At 41.6% G+C, this 22,557-nt stretch overlaps 2 protein-coding genes across 4 annotated transcripts; one reads left to right on the top strand and one right to left on the bottom strand.

Moving 5' to 3' along the window:
• Nucleotides 1-454: 454 nt before the first annotated feature.
• On the bottom strand, nt 455-5,757 carry LOC137875699 (uncharacterized). Its single transcript, XM_068715164.1, has 2 exons — nt 5,640-5,757; nt 455-5,304 (listed from the first exon to the last, which is right to left on the bottom strand). The coding sequence occupies exon 2, from the start codon at nt 5,229-5,231 to the stop codon at nt 2,763-2,765; it is 2,469 nt and encodes an 822-aa protein (XP_068571265.1). The 5' UTR covers nt 5,232-5,304; nt 5,640-5,757; the 3' UTR covers nt 455-2,762.
• An 8,596-nt stretch (nt 5,758-14,353) lies between these two features.
• Nucleotides 14,354-22,483, top strand: gsr (glutathione reductase). 3 transcript variants are annotated; one of them, XM_068715160.1, is made up of 13 exons: nt 14,354-14,720; nt 15,101-15,299; nt 16,075-16,101; nt 16,217-16,305; nt 17,407-17,476; nt 17,659-17,806; nt 18,377-18,431; nt 18,516-18,615; nt 18,718-18,972; nt 20,037-20,148; nt 20,747-20,878; nt 21,009-21,142; nt 21,859-22,483. In XM_068715160.1, the coding sequence occupies exons 1-13, from the start codon at nt 14,662-14,664 to the stop codon at nt 22,006-22,008; spliced, it is 1,530 nt and encodes a 509-aa protein (XP_068571261.1). In that variant the 5' UTR covers nt 14,354-14,661; the 3' UTR covers nt 22,009-22,483. The 3 variants fall into 3 exon arrangements, with proteins under 3 accessions (XP_068571261.1, XP_068571262.1, XP_068571263.1); XM_068715161.1 differs by having other exon boundaries at nt 14,355-14,720; nt 15,137-15,299; XM_068715162.1 differs by lacking the exon at nt 14,354-14,720 and having other exon boundaries at nt 15,244-15,291.
• Nucleotides 22,484-22,557: the final 74 nt, after the last annotated feature.

Below are 22,557 nucleotides of genomic sequence, written 5' to 3'. Positions count from 1 at the left end.
ACAAGAGTGTGTGAATGAAGCATTACGCCGTTCGATTTTACTCATCTACACTTTGGAACGTCACCACTCCACTGCTTTGGTTTTTGGTCGTTACTGCAAAACCCAACTGGCCTGACCCGCCTCATGGATGGTTCCACAGAACCATCTGAGAAGCCATCTTTGGAAGCCGTTTGGTAAAGGGGAAGTGAAGGCCAGACATTCGGTAATAAAATGCACAGACGAGTCTTTCTGGGTCTTGAACGTCACCCTTGCCACACTTCCTTTTGTTCTCAGACATGTGAGTCATATGTAGTTTGTGTGTAGCAGGATCGTGACAGTACTTTAACACCGTGGTATTTTAACTAATAAAAGGCCTAAATGTTTGCTCCACCGCTGCTTGTTCTCTAACCAACAGGTGTGAGTCTCACAGTGCGTTAACGATGAGCACTTTGTGAGACGCAAGTCTGTTGAACAAAAGAGAGTAGACCGTACAAATTGTGATCATGTTTTAATAGAAAAAAAAAAAAAGAAGTTACATAATTGTTAATATAAAAGCATGGAACACGATAATAAACAAAAAGAATAAACCCAAAACAGCTTGAACAGGGACATGAGTAACACAAACGAGAGGTGAATGGAAGGCAAAGTAAAACATTCAGAGGGAACTGTCACGCCCTTAAACACCTTTAAAATAATATATATATATATATATATATATAATTATATAACAAACAATAAAGTACGTCAGCTTCTGAATCTGCAGTGCTAGGAAAGTGAAGCACAACATAACTGCATTTGCTGAAGAGGCTGCGGAATGTTAACCACTCCCTACGGAGAATATGAACAACAGCTATCACGTTTTATATTTATAGGTATGTACACAATAAAATCTGCGAGTGATCAAAACGTATATACACACAATAAAAAAAAAAAAAAAAAAAAAAAAAAAAAAAGGGGCAACTAAAACCTATGAATCGATAGGTCTAGCACCTCATACGTCATGGTTACTGATTATAAACACACACACGCACGCACACACACGCACACACACACACACACACACACACACACACACACACACACGTTGTCACGCCGTCGCAAGAACAGAAATGATTCTGCAAAGGGTCGGGAGAGACGGTCGTTTGATGGTGTCAACAGGTTCTCAGCGTCGCCACAGTCACGTCAGTACGTACGTAAGATCCAATACAAGCGCGTGGAAGTCGTGACGTTAGAGAGAACCGTATGGCACATTGAGAAAATATGATCCAAGATGGCGTTAACACTCGTTTATGGGACTGTTGCCTCAAATAAGTTAATAAAAAATAAAATATCTGTGATGAGTTACACATATAAAATAAAAATAAAAACGTACAAATGTGAAAATCGGAGACTTGAAAAATGCGGAATGATTCTTGAAGACAAAATGACGGCCGTTAGCTCCGGCCCTCGCAGGCGCCAAGACTCGCGGTGCATTCAGGCACTCATCGTCAACTAATAACGATACGGTTTGTCGCCGAGGACGGCCGGCGAAGTGGGAAATACTGGAGAGGGACTGGAGCGCGTTCCGAGTTTTACAGTACATCTGAGACGTTTCACTTTTACACAACACCTGGAGGACAACTGGACAACGTTGTGTCCGTTTTCTCTGCAACACCCAGTGATTTAAAACACAAACTGATAACAAGAACAAACAGTAGAGAGAGTGTGTGTGTGTGTGTGTGTGTGTGTGTGTGTGTGTGTGTGTGTGTGTGTGTGTGTGTGTGTGTGTGTGTGTGTGTGTGAGACCAGCTTCCATTATTTACACCTTGTAGTTTCTTTTCTCAACTGTCCAACTTGATTAATTTACCAGGGACTGTTGACCAAATAAATACGCAATATTGTGCCTGAATGCACCACTACACTACTGACCCACGTCACTGTTATCTCATAGGGAGCCGGATTCCTCAGGTCAAATTTGGAGGAGCACTATTTTTTTTTTTTTTTTTTAAAACGGGGCGTGCCTTATTGATCGGTTTTAAGGCAATCGTGTTCAAAATGACTTTTCGAATGAAACATAAAGTGTCGACACGACTTCGTCACAAGAAACAAAAGGAAGAGGCTCTCTGTCCATATACAATGGCTGGAAACAGATTTGTTTTCTTTGCCTCGAACTGTTCATGTTAAAAATGAGCATTAAAAGAAAAAAAAAAAAAAAAAAAAATGGGGAATCATACCTGAATAACACATTATTGAATTGTATATTATTAATGCTAAACGTTGCACGAGGCTTCACCCACAATAAATGTCACGAAGCAAACATTTGGAAATGTGAGTTAGCGCACAAAGATCCGATACTCTCAGGTGTACTGCAGCCAATTCAGGCTGTATCTTAGAGGAGCCAGATTAACAGCAGAACATTACTGGCGACAACAAAAAGAAAAGAAAAAAAAAAAGAAAAAATACAGTATGTATTATCCTTTTTCAGTAAACAGCATGCATTTATGCCTCAACTCTGACCTACTGGATTCCCAAATGTCTGCCACAGTACTTGAACATCTGCGTAATGGTGACTCCGATCTACTAAAGCAGATGTTTCATAACTCAAAGCAGTCAAACTGCATTGCACATTCCATGCCTATACAAACATCATACGTGTAACACAATGATAATCGGATGTCCATTGTTTTTAAACGTTACGCCCCTTCATATTTTGTCCGTCTTTCGGTCAACATCTCGTCGTAATACTAGTTATTTTCTCACAAAATCGTACACGTCTGTACGGCGACACATCGCACCAGTGAAGTTCATGGAAAGGCGCCGACGGTGCACCCCATCACCTCGTACTTCTGCCCCACCACTTTGCTCAGCCTCATTTTTAAGATTTGGCACTTGGGAGCCGCCTCGGACTCCGCCGCCGCGTCGTCCGCCACGGCGTCCGGCCCGGCGCCCTGCGCGGAGGAGGCCCGGGGCTTCGGGTGATTGAGCACCACCACGGGCTGGTAGGGGCTCGGCCGCTTCACCAGCTGGTCCACCTTCAGCGGCATCGGGTAAATGCAGTCGGCAAGAGCGCCCACGGGTACCTGAGTCTTGTATTTGGATATTCGGAGCTTCAGCCCCTTCTTGTTCGTTTTCCACAGGCCTACTTGAACCCGTTTCAGCGACACAGTCAGGAACTTTGAGATGTCGTGCTCACTTTTTGCCATTTGCCGCAGGGGCTCCGCGGACACAAGGGCGGCGATTTTGGAAACAGATTCCTCATCTGTTGGAGATTTTGAAACAGGGGAGTGACCGCGTTTCTTACCGTCTGTTGTCATAGTGCTTTTTGTTTCCTCGTTGACGTGGTTGTGGGTCAGTGCAGAAGGTTGCTGAATACTTTTATCCTCTACTTTGATAGTGTCGCTGGTCCGCTCCGTCAACAGAAGCTTGTGGATGATGGATCCATCTTTTGTGTCCACCTGAACGCAGGACGCCAGCGCCTCCTTCGCCCGCTCTGCGACGTTTGCCGCCTTGACGTGATGTTGGGTTGTGCTGTTAGGACGGTTGCTTTTATCCATCACGATGCCCCGCAGCGCCATCACCAGCGGTTGCATGGAGCTTTGGACGTCCTCTGGTTGTTGGCTTAGTGAAAACACCGAGGAGATGACGGGGAAACCCTCGGGCTCCAGCGCGTCCCGTTCTCCGGCCCGCTCGCCGGAGCTCACTTCCTGCGTCCAGGCCGACATATTCGGACCTTTGCGGTTGGAGAGCGCCGGCGTTTTGACCGATGAGGACTCGTTCAGGCTTCTGGGGATTGAAAAAAACGGACTTGAAACTTTATCCTGACAAAGTTGGATCGCTGGAGGTCTCACTTGGGCAGACGCAGCCAAGAGGACACTCAAGCAGGGAGAAGAGGAATTCTGCCGGTTCGAGCCCTCTGCCTCGTTCTTTATCTTTGCAGAGGTGTTGTTCTTGAGGCGCATCTCGCCTGGTTCCAGCTTTACAGCCACCGGAACGTCTCGAGGAGGGATCGTTAGGTCACTTGCCCTCCTGGGCGGGACACTCTTGGAATGCTCTGGAATTAAATTCTTCCTCTCGTCCACGGCTCTCTGAGGGACACACGCTCCCATGTTGTCTGGATGCAGGGCGCCGGTCAACCTTTGGCCGAGCCGGTTGCAGATAACGGAGGGCAGAGCTGCGCTGTGGCTCACCGACTCGCTCTGCGTCACTTTGAGCCCACCGTTTCCTTCTCTTACAGGTTTGAGGATGCTTTTGGGAACCTTGTTCGGAACGTCTGTGTGACTTTCCAAGTTGATAATTTCCTGCGACGCTCTTTTAAATCCGGCTTTTTCTTTGTTGACGTGATTTGGGAGGTTTTTGGAAATGGCGGGACGCTCCACATTCACAGTCTTTGTTTCACACTGCTTCCTGTTGACCGTGCACATCCCCATGCTCATGGACTTCACGGCATTCGGGTGGTTAAATGAGGATAAGAATGGCTTTCCCAGCGCAGTGTTTTGAGAGACTGTGGTCCTCGTCTCTTTTATCACAGACTCGTTTTCTTGTTGCGAGACGAGCCTCAGCTTCAGCTCCTTCGTCCCGTTGACGGTTTTCACCTCAACGAGCTCGACCAAGCAGCCGGCGGGGATCGTCACCTCCTCCGGAAGAGAAACCGTCAGAGCCCTGTGGTGCTGAATGAGTCCGTTCAAAGGGGTCAAAAGGTCGGCGCTGCCATTCGTGGCATTCGATGTGTTTGTGTCCAGTGTTTTCCCTCTCAGTTCATCCCTACCCTGCCTGACTGCAGGTGAAGACGCGATGGGCACCGTCACCCGGACGGCCGGTCGGAGTGACGCCGGATCAGCGGTGGGCACACTTGATAAGGCACTGGGGACAGGGACGTGTGTGCCGGGCTTAGCAGGTCCTTGACTAACGCTTTTACTATGCAAACGATCAATGTGCTTCACAAGGCACAGCCTCCGCATGTAGCCCTGTCCACAGTGGGGACATTTAAACGGGTACTTTGCACTGTGCTGCTTCAGGTGAGCGTTTAGCTCCGCCTCGCTGTACGACACCTTGTTGCAGTAGAAGCAGTAAAACCTCGTCCCTCTGTGCTCCAGCATGTGCCTCTTCAACTCTGCAGCGTCCGTGGTAGCAAATCCACATTTCTGACAGCACTTCACGTTGGAGGTGCTCAACACGCGATCCAAGACCAAATTGGGGTGTCCACCGTTCACACACGACAACATGCTATGGTAGCTGACAGGATTCATGTTGAGCCTGTGGGGTCCGCCGGTCATCTGGCTGCGGGTCCTGCGGTCATACGGTGGAGTCAGAGGAGCAGCACCCTCTGACACGAAGGACGTGTTCCCACTGTGGAAATCAGAAAGATCCGTGAGAGAAAGAACCTCGCAGTGACATGAACACAAGGCCCGTACACATATAGCCCCTCCCCCCTCGCGTGAAACGTTTTCGTTAACGCCTGCAGGCGTTTGATCCTCAGGTAACGGATTGCAAGAAAAAGACACAAAGCGGTTCACTAGTAAATGTTCATGCAATTTGTTTTTCCCCCGCTGCTGTCCGGTGCTGTGTTCCTTTGAACACAAGGAAAAAGGCCCCATCTGACCACAACAAGGGGGGATCGCAAAGACGACGTTCCGCTTTTCAACTGTTTATGTTCGCAGCGGAGTCAACGCCCACGTACGTACCTTTTATAGAAGTGTTGTGTTTTGATCTGCTGCGTGTTTGGAGTTCAATAAATCCTTTCCGTGGACGTGATATTAACGCTTGTTGTCAACGAGACCAACCGAGCCGCTTTGCATTAGCTCTCCGTTAGCTATCTGTGGCTAGCTGACACAATTCCGGAAAAAGGTTTTTCTCGCCTTCAAAATAAGAGTGTGGAATACAAAAAAAAATTGTTCTCGATAATACTCCTTATGTGTTCTTTTTGAGTTTGTTTAGGCATATTACATTACACAAAACGATATTTGGTGTATGCTGTTATGCAGTGGTTGGAAATTATATCCTCAGGGAAAATAAAACTGATTTTAATAATGTTTATTGCACTTTACAAATATATTTGTTACATTTATTTACTTTACCTGTTTTTTTAAATTTACATTATATGCATTTATATTGTTATATTATCGCATATCACATATGCTTGTTATTGCATGTATTTCTACCCTGTCTTGTATCTTGTTGTGTCCGTTGTTGTACCTTGTTAATTGTTTGTTTATGCCAATTCGTTCATTCTTTTGTTTGCATTGGGACCATGGAAACACAATATTTGCTTCCTCTACATACTGGATTGCACTGCATTGTATATATATATATATCTTATCTCATCTCTCTTTCTTATGTATGTTTGTATGTATGTATCTACACCTCAGTGGAAATTTGTCTTTGACTTTTGCCAAGTAAAGAACATTCAATACACAGCACACCGTTGAAACCATACACATATACAGTATACGATAGTGCAAATGGGCTAGTAGCAGCAAATAAGTAAAAGAGAGCACTTGCAAATGTAAATATGTTTACTCAAGTTCTGTACATTGAGATGGAGAATTTTCCCTGTGCAAGTACTTTTCTACTGTGACTTAGCGTATGTGCCTTACTCACTAACAAAACTATATATGTGACATATGATTGTGTAGCTGAATGGCATTTCTGCCTTTGCTTCCATGAGAGGAAGTAATTGAATGAGGGTGCAGTGAACCAGAGAATGTTACGGTTAGGAAAAGAAACGGATGTCTTTTGTGACAAGGCTCAGATAAGAGGAAGGGGCTGAATGGAGGTGTGAAGAGGCAGTTAGAAACAGTTGACCAGATGTTTAGGCGTGAACTCCTGGTCCACACCCTGTCTTGAGGACCTTTATAAGCTATACAGACACACCACTCTAGGCTCGTCCTCATGGAGACTACGCTGTACTCTCTATGACGATGGAGCCTTTTCTGCACATAGATTAAATACTCCAAAGACAGACCTCTTTTCTCAATGTTTCTTATTTCGGTATTATAGGACTCAGTACTATTCACTGTAATGAATTGCTGGAAATGTACGGTGGATTTTCAACGGTATCTTACAGTATTTCATAATAACGGTAACATACAGTTAAATGTTCATCCCTCGCATGTAAATTAAGTCAATGCCGTCAATTAACAATAACAGCAGACTACTGTAATTTATCAGCATAGTACAGTAATTTCTGTGAAAGCAGAGGTAAAGTTACGCTTATCATCCGAAATTTAAAGTCTCCAGTATTGTCTTGCCTTCATGATGATTGAACTGTTAACATCTCAGATAGTGTTTCACTTGGTCAGTTAAGTGGCATCCATTGTCCATTGTCTTAGCTTCATTTCTTCACCTAACATAATCAGCTCATCACATAGGCTAGTCTGTTAATTTGAACTGTATGGTATTGTTGTATTCGCTTTTTGCAAAGACTTGCACTGATATGTTAACACATGTGAGGCACATGCGAACCCACAGTTGCACACCCAAAGCTTCTTTTACGTGTGTTTATCCTGGATGTCATAGAACTTTCCTGAAGTTCAGAGCATTGTGTTTCTAAAGTTTTCATTTTGTTTGTTTTACAGTCACTCGTCAGAGATTTAGGATAGCAGCCAGATGCTGCAGTCAAGTCCTCTTTTAAGGTGTTCTCTCTCTTTATTGTTTTCATTCATGTGTGAGTTCATGCAGTCCAAATTAACTATAAATGTGTATAAGACTTGTTAACAAGCTAGACTAGGACTGGGCGGTATGACCAAAAATGTGTATCACGGTATTTTGTAAGATTATATCGGTGTAATACATTTATAATAAATACCACACATGTTACACTCTAATCAGCGTTGCATATGTGTCTAACCGAAATACCCCAAAAAGCAAAAAAAAAATTTTTTTTTAAAGTTTTTGTTTGTAATATGTATAATAAACATATCATTTAGTTATCGCTACTGATAATTTAACAAACATAAAAATATGACGTAGATAGGTTTGCAGTTTTCAAGGTGTAAATTTCAGATTGCATCTATTACACACATGAAAATAACTTGCGTGTTCTGCTGATAAGTTGCTCGCAAAATGTCGGATTTTTTAAAACCAAAACACTTCCAAACAGCAGACACAGCTCCTCTCTTGGGCACAGACTCTATTAATGCATCTCCGGTCTCTCTTTGTTCCTCTTTCGCACTTTGAATTGCCTTGTTGTTGAAATGTGCTATAAACTTGCCTTGCCTTGCCACGCCTTGCCTTGCCAAGCCTCGCCTTCTGCATCACTCTTTTCTGTACATTAAGTAACGCGTCAGAGCCTCTCCCAGCAGTTAGCAGACTGTTGTGCTAATGGGCTAGCTACCGAGCTGTACCCAGCATGCTGTTCGGAGGTGAAATTTTATAAATGTACAATTATTAGTGTTTCAAATTGTTTTTGTGTCACAAACTGTTGTGTGCCGTGGTGTTGCCCTGTTAAAGAGTGTTAGTTGTGGGTTATTAATTGTTGTGTTATAAAGTTATAACCATAATTTAGGGGTCCCTCTCACTACATAAGTAGCTCCAACCGTAGCACTCTTCACAGTGAACAATATATTTTGCTTCCTGTTGAAGAGTGACAGCAGTTTTTTCGGCTATGTCGGTATATGACAAATTCATATCATACGGGAAATCAAAACCGGTATACGCTTGAAAGCACATAGTGGTATATGCGGGTTCCGGTATACCGTCCAGCCCTAAGCTAGACTGTGATGCAGTTCTATTACACTGTTCTTGATACTATTTTAATTCAGTGCCTGAGGGAGTGATGCCGAGATGTAAGTAATTATCCCTGGGGTGTGCTATTGTCGTTCAGCAGTATGTACCTATCCCTAGAGTTTCCCGAAAGGCAGGTGCCGCTTGAAAGTTCATATTAGTGGTATATGCCGTTGAATCAGAGTGGTATGCCATTCATATCAGTGGCATGTGTGTATATATATATATATATATATATACACACACACACACACACACACACACACACACACACAGTGGATATAAAAAATTCCAAAAGCCTTTCATATATCCGAACAAGAAAATGGCCGAGATAAAATAAACACATTCCTTTATTTAAGACGCTGTGTTGCGCTACTTTGTCAATGAAGTCAAAAAAATACATTACGGCATCACTGTTTGTGAATCAAACCAATTTACATTAAATGTGCATATGCATCAAGAGACGGCACTGGTGTGCCTGTCTGACAGTGGACTTCCACTTTCAAGCGGCACCTGCCTTCAGCAAACAGTGTGCCATTGGAAAAGTGCTGACATACCACTCTAGGGATAGGTGCATTCCCATGAACAACAGTAGCATACCATCGGCCACTTTTAGATCTCGGCGTCACTCCTTCAGACACTGAATTAAAATAGTATCAAGAACAGTGTAATAGAACTACATCACAGTCTAGCTTGTTAACAAGTCTTATACACATTTATAGTTAATTAGGACTGCATGAACTCACACATGAATGAAAACAATAAAGAGAGAGAACACCTTAAAAGAGGACTTGACTGCAGCATCTGGCTGGTATCTTAAATCTCTGACGAGTGACTGTAAAACAAACAAAACAAAAACTTTAGAAACACAATGCTCTGAACTTCAGGAAAGTTCTATGACATCCAGGATAAACACACGTAAAAGAAGCTTTGGGTGTGCAACTGTGGGTTTGTATGTGACTCACATATGTTAACATATCAGTGCAAGTCTTTTCAAAAAGCGAATACAACAATACCATACAGCAGGGGTATTCAATTAACATTCCAAAAGGTCCAGATTGAGAAAATCTCCTCGGGCAAAAGTCTGGAACATTACAATAATGTCTAACTTGCGCTATTTAGTGCCATATATATATATATATATATATATATATATATATATATATATATATATATATATATATATATATATATATATATATATATATATATATATATATATATATAAAAGCCTAGTAGGAGTAACAACGTCTCTGTGTAGCCAACAACTGTCAAATCAAATAAAGAAAGTACACATCAATTATATTTTAACAATTATTATTCTCAGTTTTCAAATTTGAGTGGATGGATTATAAATAATACATAGAAATACATCAATAAATGTTCTTCTCATTTCAAGTAAAATAAGGGCTGGATCAAAGAATAACTGACATAACAGAAAGCTTTTGAAAAATGTGCATCTTAATAGCAGACCATCTCAAGGTGTCACTCAGAGAGAACCAGGACATTCTGATGTAGCATTTCAAAATTAAAGCCCTTCAAAATCGCATGCATGAGCTAACTTCAAATCACATTCATGAGACAATTTGTTTAATTTCAGATGGGATTTTAGAGGAAATGGTGCATAGTTACAAAATCATTTCACCTCAGGTTAAAATGAAGTAATTGATTTTAGAAAAATGTATTTCACTGAATTGCCCTGCAGCTTTAAATTCAGTTAATTCAGGTGTGAAGTGATGTCAATCAAAAAAGCCACGCTATTATATTTTTCTCATCTTCTAACAAGAGAAATGTGTGAGCATGGACTTTATCTGTGGTTATTAAACCACTTGTTTCAGCTCTATTATCTCTGTTAACATCATAGTTGGTCAATTAATTAATGTGTTAGGATTCTGATCATATTGGGCTCTTAGGTTTATTTTCTGTATCTTCATTTCAGATGTGAGTGGGTACGTTTGCTCAAAAGAGTTGTGCTTTGGCTTGTAGTGGGGCTTCACATTACCGCTTTTAATAATCGGCACGGTCTCTGAACATAGGAGACACACTGGTTTTAAACTGTCCGTGGGAAGAATTAACCTATGGAAGAGTCTGTTCATTCTTGGTTTAAGACTCTGGTGTCTCTGGTCTCTCTGAACACTTTTCTCTTTTTGGAGAACGTCCTGTAAAATAACTTCTCTGACTCGCGTAATTATTCTCCTGCTCCTCGTTCTCTTTCCTCGTCACGTCTCACTCGAGTCAGGGAACTTGTCAGAATACCCATCTTTGATTGGCTGAGCTGCTTCACGTGATGTGATTTACGCCGCTGAACAAGTGCCGTAAAGGGTGGAAAAGCTGCGCCGGTTAAAATAAAAGGGATAGGTACCTACCGCTGAACAACAGTAGCATACCATCGGCCACTTTTCGATCTTATCGCTACTGGTCTGAGGTTGTCCTCATGAGTTCAATTAAGCCGGTCATTAAAGATTTTATGATCGTATTTGTTTTCTTCTAAACATGCAGTACATTGTGAGTTTTGCAATGTAATACAAATGTCCCTTTATTATTTGTCTTGAGAACATGTATTAAACTGCAACAAATATGTATTGAATGTCTAATGTTATTCTTTTATTTTTGGGGAATTAAATGCAAAAGAATTGGGTTGTATTACCCTTTGTAAATGAACGGTAACATTCTGGCATATACCGTAAAATCACCGTAAAACCCAGTGTTGGAAAAATACAGAATGATATATGCATACTGCTTGTACTTTCCCATGATGCTTAGTAACTGAAAAAACAGACAGTCAAACGGTTTCATTATAGCCGTGACCTTGCAATCCACAGAATGTCTTTGAAGACCGATAACACACCTGAACTCAGTCACACCATTGAAGTTTGTTTCAGATGAAGATAAAGAAGAACTGGTTCAAACTGGTTCAAGCCTTCACCATACCCTGTTATGATGCTTGTTTATCACAGTGTATAAAAGACAGAGACTCGGAGACAGATGTCTGAGCAGCAACTTGACGCATAACTGTGTGATACAACTCTGCTCCTTCTTGCAAGAATAAATCTCCTGATTATTGATTTCACACTTGGTGTCGAGTAGGATTTTCTCTAACACCCAGTTATCCTACTATCACATACCGTAATCCAGTATACGGTAAGATACTGTAAAAGTAAATTACGGTATCTTCACCGTAAAAACAGTAAATTACTTTTACGGTGCTAGAAAGTTACCGTTATTTTACGGTGAAATTGTTTACAACTTATATAGGACTACAGTTTTGGCTATTTTTCTTGGCTATTAAAGGGTAATTCAAATTTAAGGCACTTCCACATTAGCTTGGATATTTGATCATTAACCAAAATATTTCAAATGTTTACCTGATGACGGCGCTAGAGGAAAAGTTATTAGGATTCATGTCTGTACAAAATTGAATGGCGCCCAGTAGTTAGGATCTTATAGTCTGTACCAACTGACAGACTCAGAGCCACGATGTTAGCATGGCTAAAAATATCACAATCAGCATTTAAAAAAAACAAGCACCACAAATACTCCACGCTTCTCTTTCAGGTACTAACCAGCTTTACAGCAATTTTTGTGTGTGTTTGTGTATTCAACAACAAATACTCTTCCTGTAATCCGTATTATAATGTACAGTGTATTAATGAGAAATTGTTTTTACATTAACTCCAGGTAATTGATTGAAAACTTCAATTGATGCGAAAACATTCGCAAATAAAAAGCAAGAATGAACATGTAAATGAAAGCAAAACCTAATTCAATAGGCTCTGCCTCCACCGCCACTGTGTTTACATAAGCCCAGCAAGCACGATCGGCCAAAAGCAATTTTATACAAACAAGCTAAAACAACATCTGTCTGTCTGAATTATGTTTATATTAGTTTGTTCTTGTAAACTTCTATGCTGGCTGAGACAACGCAGACAGGAGGAATGACTGATACTATCTGATGTTTGTGTTCTTCATTATTGATTATTATCATTTATAAACTTCACTCATGGATGTTATTAATTTTATTGACATTTTAGATTTGTTTCCAGTGAGTTATTAATGACTTTACATCGGGAATTTTCTGTTGTAAACATTACTGTTGCTTCCCTAGAAACAATATTTAGTTCTATCTAAATTATGATATAACTTCTAATCCTGTTGGGAATTATACATATACATATTTATATGTATATATGTTTTTAAAAGCAATCATTTAGTCATGAAGAAGAACAGGCTATTGAAAAGAGTAGCTCATTTTAGTTATAAAATCCTAAAGATACCTCCCTGAAGGCCACATAGTTATCCGACCTGCTTGGAAAGGGAGGGGTGAACGGAGGAGTAAGTAATTGCTTGCAATCTGCAACCTCACCGCTAGATGCCACTAAATCTCACACTGTTCCTTTAAGGGAACTTTAGTCTAAAAATAACTCTAGCTGTTACACTTACTCATCCTCAAATATTAGCAAATTTGATTAAAATAAACAAAATTTATGTCGTATACACATTGAATACATCGTTTCTCTATATGACTATTATATATCAATTCATTTATTGACTACTTATCAGCAAAAAACGCAATATCTACACATTCAAATTCACTAATTCACAAGTCTCTTCCATTCACTGGTGGCAAAAAAGTCAAGATAACGACGGCTTTAATCCAAGATGGCGACTGCCAAAACGCTGAACTCAAGGCTTCAAAACGGCAGTCCACAAACCAACGGTTGACGTCATGATGATTACGACCACTTTTGACACTTGGAAAAATGTTGGATATATAGATTCCATTGCAGTGAAAATCAAGGCCACAGAGAGTAAATTGTCACAGGAGCAAAAAACGCCCTGAAACTGTTTGGAGTTCAGAGGGTTTAAGATATCCTGCGATATCTAAACTAATAAGCTTTTTTCACAGAAGACATTTTCACATGTCACAGTTTGAAAAGCACAAGTGACAATAATGAAATCAATGCTGGCTGAATTTGTATTCATTCATTTCCATTTTACTGGGACACTTGAATAGAACAAAGCCATAGTGTTATAAGTGACACCTGTGCTTTTCTGAGAAATGCTTTATTTATGTAAATGATTCTAGAATGGGCTGTATAATGAGTACTTTTACTTTTTGTACCATATTTTGATGCTAATACTTTTGAATTTTCAATTGAGTAAGATTTTTGAATGCAGGACTTTTACTTGTAACAGAGTACTTTTGCTGTTATGACATAGATACTAACATTAACGGTCTGTGTTGCTAAACTACATCTCTGTACGTTGCATATCATTTTTATGCTGCGTACTGTGAACCTTTTTGCACATTCCTTGAACAATTTTGCACATTTCTGCATAAAACTACCACAGCTCTTTCATTTTAATTCTGATATATTGTACCCATTTCTATTGCATTTTTCCATAATTGTATTGTTAAGTTTCTTGATTTACAAACTTTTATTTTTAATTTGATTTACTCTACTAAGTTTATCGTATTCACCAATACACTAAAGCAAATTCCTTGTATGTGAAAACCTACTGAACAATAAACCGGATCCTGTGACGAGAGTGACGTTTTATTTTGAAAGATGTGGCCGGAAGTTTACGTTTTTATTTTTCTTTATAGCTGGCGTGCTGAGTGCAGCGTAGGCCTGCGCTATTCTGGAAGAAATACTACGCAAATCTCCTTTATACCCTGGGATAATCTACGCTAGTTATTAAATATTCTGCTACGTATGCTAACGCTCGAGACGTCGCCGTTATTCACACCCTCAAATATGACAACCTCAAAAATCTCAGTCTGTGTAGTTTGATTTTTATAAAAACCGCTAAAAGGCAACATTTCTACGTGTTTTTTCAGAGGTCGCTTCACCCGGTGACACAGGAAGTGTTCAACGCTTTTGTATTTTACGATATAATGAAGTCAAACTACCAGCTGACAGAGATAAACAACGGCACGCGGCGGGTGTATACGTCATTAAAACGACCATAAACGAATAAATGATGCTGTTTATACGAATCAACAGGCTGTTTCCTACGGTGTCACTGGCGGTACCGAGGTGAGTCTCTGCGACACATTAACTTAACAGTTAACAACTATTGACTGCAGTTTGATATCATTTTAAATGTGGATTTAACCGTCTTCGTGTTGCGGAATTAGCTCTGATGTACGGCTGTTATTGTAACCCCATGTACTGTAGCTTATGTGAGGATCACCATGACTATTGTGGAAACAGTTTCTGGGATTTACACACCATTGTTGCGATTCATAATGACACAGCAGTCAGTGGCTTTCACTTGACCCTCCCATTGCGCGCGCGCGCACACACACACACACACACACACACACACACACACACGCGCGCGCCCTTGCGAACTTCCTGATTATTATGGCAACATTAACTCGGCTAACCCGGACGTTCCCTCCCTCCTTGTTCAGCCTCAGAGAGCAACTTTTCTCCTCGTCCTCTCGCAGACACGGAGCTCTCATCCGCCGCAGCATGGCCTCAGAAGAAACAAGCCGGTTCGACTTCCTGGTGATCGGCGGCGGGTCCGGAGGTCTGGCCGGTGCTCGGAGGGCGTCGGAGCTCGGAGCAACCAGCGCCGTGATCGAGAGTCACAAACTCGGAGGTACCTGCGTGAGTAAAACAACAACAACAACAACAACAACTAAAAACACTTGTTATCCGTCCTGAGTTGCTGTGCTGTGTCGCCTCTGCAGCGTTCACACACACACACACACACACACACACACACACACACACACACACGCACACGCGCGCGCGCTGGTTGCCAGGTTCACTGCGAAGCCTCCGGACTCCTTTTGTGGAAGTGTTTTGTGTTTCCAACAAACATTGTAGCCACGAAATACTGAAGCGACCAGCTTTAACCCTGGTGAAAACATCACCCCTCATTGAATCCGTCTTTAAATAGAAATAGATACATTAAAGCTGTAAGCTCTTTTGATCTAGATGGGAAGTTGATGATAAAATACATTGCTGCAGGTGTTTCCTAAAACCACATTCTGATTGCACAAAGGCGACACAGTTAGTCTGATTTGTTTCCAAATGTTGGTAATAAATAAGGAAATAATCTCATATAACATACTTCAGTAGACACGAACCATATAACAAGGGATTGTAGGAAGGTTAAGTCCAGCCGAACGAAAGTTAGGAACCTTTTTAACAGCAGAATATGTTTGGTTTTTTTTACCTGACAAATAACCTTTATATGAAGTTCATATTCATTTTCTATCGTTAATTGACTTCCAGTGGCATCGTGTGATGATGACATGGTGCTGTGTGATTGTTTGAATAAACATATTAAGCATTTTCTGTTTAAAGTTTCATGTTTGCAGCCGGTTTCATCGAGCCGACGTTGAACTAATTTGAATGTTTTGGGGTTTTTTTTCAGGTCAATGTTGGCTGTGTCCCAAAGAAGGTACGCTGCTCTTTCCATTGTTGTTGCAACAGGCCGAGTCTTAAACTCGGAGACATAATCATTTTTAAACAAACAAAACAAAATCACTAGATGTCTAACCCAGAGCCTTTCACAGGTTATGTGGAATGCAGCAGTTCATGCCGAGTATCTCCACGATCACAGCGACTACGGCTTTGACGTTGGAAATGTCCGTTTCAGTTGGGAGTAAGTTACAGCATTCTTTATTTTTGTGCAACTCCAGTGAGCTCTTTTGAAATCTGCAACGGTTGTTCCCCCGCCCTCCAGTCTGTCGCCGTCTTTTGTTGCTTCTTTTCAGCCCCTTTCTGTGTTCTGTGTGAACCACGAAGTCAAGTCAGGACGACGGTAAAAGATAAGCCTCTGGAAGGAGTGGCTGCAGGAAACATTAGTCGGGGGGGGGGGGGAACAAAACACTAGCGTGCGTCAGGGCTGGCAGGTCGGTTAAGGTTTGTCTTAAAGTGTGTCCAACTGTCAAGACGTTGGTGAAAAAAGTGCGTATTAAAATACAGAATGTCAGAGTGTTTTAACGCCGTAGCAGGCTGTAGTTTGTGTTCTGTTGGGTTGTTCCTGTTCATGTGATTCTTCTGTTGCAAAAGGCAACAGAAGAATCACAGTTCAACGCGAGTGTTTGTGATGATGTTCTGTGTGTGAGAATAGACACACACACACACACACACACACACACACACATGCACACACAGGACAGCTGTTGGGCTTTTTTCACTCGGCCAAGTTGAATTATGCAACTTAGTTTAGCAACAGTTAGGCTAGGGAGTAGATTGTGGTAAATAGAGATTGTTGGGAAGTTTTTAATGTCAAACTTTCATCTGAATTTATTGTTCTCTAGTGATGTAGAATAGTTTAATGCCAGTGTTTGTTCCTGCACATGTTTGTTTTTGGGTTTTTTTTGCAATCTGGCATCACATTTGTACATTTCTCACGTATGAATATCCCAGAACGTAGTTTTAGTTCTTTCTCCCCGGAGCGTTGCAGCTTCCTCATAACTGAAGTGAAGCTACTGTGTCTGTGTCCTGGTTAAACGCCTTAAATGTGCTCAGATCTCGGGATGAACTCGGGATGAACTCGTATTTTGGAGCGTATTCAATCGTGTGAAAGGCTGTCTTTCTAAACATTTATTTAACTGTATGCTCTATTTGTTTAGCTTTATGATTTTTAAGTAGTGTTTGAGTTGTGTTTATCATGTGAACACAACTCTTTCTTGAATGAATGTGGGTTAAACAAACAAACAAACAACCTCTAATCTTTGATCGTTTCCTGTGTTTGCAGAGCTCTCAAGGCTAAAAGGGACGCTTATGTCAGTCACTTAAATCGCATTTATCGCAACAACCTTGACAAAGTAAGTTCCCATTTATATCATCTTTGTTATTTCAGTGTGTCTGTTGTAATCCTCCATATATACACAGCAATATTTACTTCAGGTTAACATGCCGACGAACATTGTCTTCACTGGATCAGGAATGATTTGACTCGTTTTGTTTGTTTATTGCAGAAGAAATAATGACATCTGATCCATTTCAGGCCAAAGTCCAAACTATCCAAGGCCACGCCAGGTTTACAGACGATCCTGAGCCGACGGTGGAGGTCAATGGAAGAAAATATACGGCGCCTCACATCCTCATCGCCACCGGAGGGCAGCCTACTGTTCTGAGTGACGCTGACATTCCAGGTAAGACGTAATGTGCTCAGGTTTTACCTAAAAAATAAATAAATAAATAAATAAAAGGTTTGTTTTATTTAATCCAGGGGTCTGCAACCTTTTTTAATATGAAGAGCCATTTTTAAATGTTCTTGTTATTCAGTGTTCCATTTCAACATGAAGTTTAAGTTGAATTTAAGTTTAGTTGACACCACATAAATATTACAGTTTCTAACAGGTCACAAATTTGATTCCGTCCATATCGGCAACATGTATATCAACATTATACCAAATACATTTTACTTCCGTAATCAGGAGAGTAAAAGGCTTCCATCCTTTACGAAAACATCCACATCTAAGTTAAACTCATTAATCCTACCAACCTTCCACCAAACTGATTCATCAGCAATAAACTTCACAAATTCTGTGAAGAAGGCGACAAGTACCATCCAATCAGAGGCAGAGTGTGGCAGGTCGTTGTGCAACGCGGTTAGAGGAAAAAAATCAATTAAAAGCTACTGTAAATAACCGTCCACATAACACAAAAAGCTATATATATAAATTAATTGTTAAAAATATTGTGTTTGTTGATCATTTCAGGGGGAAGTCTGGGCATAACCAGTGATGGCTTTTTTGAACTTGAAACTCTGCCAAAGTAAGCTTCTCTTGAACTCTCTTTGGTGTTTCTACCATGTGTAAAGGTTGTTCCTATAACTAAAGGTTTGGTTTTCCCCATCAGGCGCACCGTGATTGTGGGTGCAGGTTACATTGCAGTGGAGATGGCCGGCATCCTTTCCACCCTGGGGTCCAAAACATCGCTCATTATTCGACAGACGGGAGTGAGAAACCCACAGAATCACATCTAAATACTAGAATTAATACTTTCAAAAGCTGTAATGCAAATGCATTTAACTCCATATGCTCTCAAACTCTCTCTGTAGGTTTTGAGGAACTTTGACAGCTTCATAAGCACAAACTGCACCAAAGAGCTGCAGAACTCTGGCGTGGATCTGTGGAAGAATTCCCAGGTGAAGTCCGTGAGCAAGACGGAAAGAGGACTGGAGGTGACGCTCGCCACCAAAGACCCAGAGAAGAAGAACGACGAGGAGAAGATCAGCACCATCCAGGAGGTGGACTGCCTTCTCTGGGCCATCGGCAGGCAGCCCAACACCTCGGGACTGAACATCGGCGCCGTGGTGAGCGTCTGCTTGTGACGTTGATGTAAACTAGATGCTGAAACATCTTAACTCGGTGGGGAAATAGGCAGATGTTCCTGCACAGACAAAAATCATTTAACATCCTTATTCTGGAAACAATGCAAAACACATTCAACACCCATCAATACAATGGTAATGGTGCATTTAAGACAGATGACTACCTCTTGTCACCATCTGTCTGCAAAGGGAATTAATCAGTCTTTGGCTCGGTTTTCCTTGTGTCGCCCTCATTTAAGCTGCTTACCTGGCCTCTTAGATGATAGCGGCACTGCAGATCGTTGCTTAGTCTCTTAATGTCACACCTTTTTAAATAATAGGAGCCCAAAATACACCAGGCATGGGATCCCCTTAAATCAACGATTAGGGGATAATCCGGGAGCAAGACTAGACGACGGTCACTGAGCAGCAGTCTTTGTTCTGTTGTTTGTTCGACGTGAGGAGTGAAATGCTTGTTAGCTCGGGATTAACAGACAAGATTAAACTACAGTCGGTCGTCCTTCTATTTAAGGTACTTCAACATCCAGTAGCATTGGGAAAGTTTCATTTGTACCTAATTGGTGCCACATATTCTGGCTCCTCTGTATCGTCTCACCTTTTTATTCTGACGCAGAGTGTGAGCGAAATATCAAAGCAGCAGCTCAACACTCGGGGAACCACTAACTTGTATTCAGAAAGCATCAAACTAAAGGAAATAAGTCTGGAAAAATGACGTTTGAGATTTGTCTTTGTTGACACTTAATAATGTTGAACAGTACTCCGTTGCCCCTGCTGCTTTACATTTAATGCCCCGAGCCTCCGCAGAAGGATGAGTCATTGTTTCTCGCTGTAGTTGGAAACTTTGTTGCTCACTCTTTATTTTAAAGCTAAAAGTCTGCAGCTCAGCCTGAGATTACTTAACAGAAAGGACCAAAACAAACCGCATCTTTCCTCATAAATAATCCCAACAGAGCTTTCTAAGGAACTGAGGGAAACACTCCAGTGCTAAAATGTGACGTTTTAGCTCATTTACACTAATTATACACCAATATTCTCTCTGTTTGCAGGGTATGGATATGGATGAACGAGGCCACATCGTGGTGGATGAGTTCCAGAACACCAGCAGACCCGGGGTCTACGCTGTCGGCGACGTTTGTGGCAAAGCTCTTCTCACACCTGGTAGGAAGTTGCACTAATAATTTGAATAATTTTGCGGAAGTTGAAAGCCACACAGTCGTGTTTAGGTTCTTGCTTGGCCAGTGTGCTCGTCTGATAGACTAAAGGCTTAAGTGTTTGGGATCCATGTTGACTCCATGTCAACTCTGTCCATTAAATGAGTCACTTTGGAGTCCACGTCTGGCCTGTTTACAAGCTTTGGGTGTGACTCGTTATTAGAAAGTATCAAACCTGAATAAACTTGGTGCAAAAGCAAGAAAAGAAAGTGTTTCAGCTGCAGCTCAGGTCCAGCCAACGTGGTGGTTTGGTTGAATTTCCAAAAAAGAAATTCAGACCATGATTTGTCCCCTAAAAACTAAACCTTTGTATAGCTTCACACAAGGCGTCACTTAGCACAAGGAACTGCTAAGTCATTGACAGAAATGTGTAATTTCCCAGCCCTCATCCATTATACATGGTCTCGTTTCTCGTTACTGTTTACTTTTCCATGCTCCGTGCACCGTTGAAGTAGGTGCAGTGCTGCTCCGTACTTGTTTTTCTGGTTTTGGAACGAAGCGTTTTTCCCTGAAATGCACTGATGTTGTGTTGAATGTCGGGGCAGTTGCCATCGCTGCAGGCAGAAAGCTGGCTCACAGACTGTTTGAGGGCAAGAAGGACTCCAAGCTGGACTACTCGAGTATCCCCACCGTGGTGTTCAGCCACCCACCCATCGGAACGGTGGGCCTCACAGAAGGTGAGAGCGGCAGTTCCACAATCCAACTTCAACTTTAACGCGATTTGTAAACGCCTGTTTTGTTCAGTGTTTTTCATCCTTTGGTCGTGCTCACGGGGACAATAATTCAAAATTTGTGTCACTGTCCCAGAGGAGGCCATTAAATCGAGAGGAAAGGAGAATGTGAAGATCTACAAGACTTCTTTCACTCCGATGTATCACGCCATCACGAGCAGGAAGAGTCAGTGCATCATGAAGCTGGTGTGTGAGGGCAAGGAGGAGAAGGTAGGAGTGATTTATTTAAGTCATTCACATTATTGTAACTGTTCTAATCGTTATTAATCAAGACGACACTAACTCTTTGTTATTGTTTGCTCAGGTACAAGTCATTCAGATTCATCTCATAGTCTGTAAGATTATGAAAATCTGAAAACTGCTTAAAAACATAAATGTGTTACTTGAAATGATTATTGAGGGATCAATCCTCTCTAAACGGTTTCAACAGGAAAAACTCATCCTTCAGCCTTCTGGTTAAAAAGCTTATTCCAGGCACTCAAGTGGATTGCAGTAATAAGCCTTTTTAATAAATATGGCCTACTGCATTATGAAAATACACCTACTGGTGTCGGCACACTTTCCTTCATCGGTGACACAGTGAACCCATGACAATCAGTCTAAGTGAACCCAGTGCAAGCACACATTAGACTCTAAAACAATGTAAAAGCAATAAATAAAAATAACAGCTATTAATACGTTTCAATTTAAAGACTTCCCCAGCAGATGTCAAATGCAGAGGCTTCGGTCTCTGTGCACAAATCCTGTAATCATGCAGAGAGAAATGCATCTATTAGATTTTAAGTATGGGGTGTGTGTGTCTCTTGCCCATCCCTAACCAGGATTATCTCCCCTGCTCTGACCGTGTTGAAATCACAACGGCTGATCTCGTAAACAACCAACGGCCGCAGTGATCTTTCGAAGGCTGACGTGTCTCTTTTCCTCAGGTGGTGGGCCTGCACATGCAGGGTCTAGGCTGTGACGAGATGCTGCAGGGCTTCGCCGTGGCCATCAAAATGGGCGCTACCAAAGCCGACTTCGACAAGACCGTCGCCATTCACCCCACCTCGTCTGAGGAGTTCGTCACGATGCGTTAATCCCGGTGTATACGACCAGCAACCCAGACGAGCACACCGGGACGGAGTCGCTCCTCGCGTCAGCTTGACCGCTTTCTAAATTAGCTTTCTGAAACGACACAGTTACATTTTCTCTCATTTAAGTGACATTATTCGTGCGCAGTGTTTCATCTTTTCTAACTTCTTCCTAAATGGACCAAGACCGAGTTATGGCCTTCTTAAACTGTACTGTGGGTGTTGATTATTGATTTGAATATTCTGGATTCCATTTTAATGATTGTGAAATGGAAGTGATGGATCTGCAGGTGTTGTTGTCAAGTGATTGCGTTTGGTAATCGAAAAGAGCTCTCCTAGTGTATGTGTTTGATTTGTTAGTCACTTGTCAGATGGATATTACAAACACTGCTACGCACATATTTACTACTAATGCAAGGCCATGACATTTCTGCTGTACTGTTCTGAAGATTCAATAAACACACAGGGTTTGTTTTCTTAACTGTTGGGATTCTTGTCTCTTCTTTCTGTGACTACAACGTGTTTCATCACTCTTCCCCGCTAGTGCCCTTCCCT

The sequence above is a fragment of the Cebidichthys violaceus genome, unplaced genomic scaffold, assembly GCF_023349555.1.
Source record: "Cebidichthys violaceus isolate CVI_PGR_0920_01 unplaced genomic scaffold, fCebVio1.0.p SCAF_2, whole genome shotgun sequence".
NCBI lineage: Eukaryota > Metazoa > Chordata > Actinopteri > Perciformes > Stichaeidae > Cebidichthys > Cebidichthys violaceus.
Note: the sequence above shows the minus strand (reverse complement) of the source record. Positions and strands in the feature narration are given on the sequence as shown.

Excerpts from the sequence above, each read along its gene's own strand:
- LOC137875699 (XM_068715164.1), bottom strand. The coding sequence starts at position 5,231 with ATGACCGGCGGACCCCACAGGCTCAACATGAATCCTGTCAGCTACCAT.
- gsr (XM_068715160.1), top strand. The coding sequence starts at position 14,662 with ATGATGCTGTTTATACGAATCAACAGGCTGTTTCCTACGGTGTCACTG. Across the intron at positions 15,300-16,074 it reads ACAAACTCGGAGGTACCTGC|GTCAATGTTGGCTGTGTCCC; the intron begins GTGAGTAAAACA and ends GTTTTTTTTCAG. Across the intron at positions 18,973-20,036 it reads GACTGAACATCGGCGCCGTG|GGTATGGATATGGATGAACG; the intron begins GTGAGCGTCTGC and ends CTCTGTTTGCAG.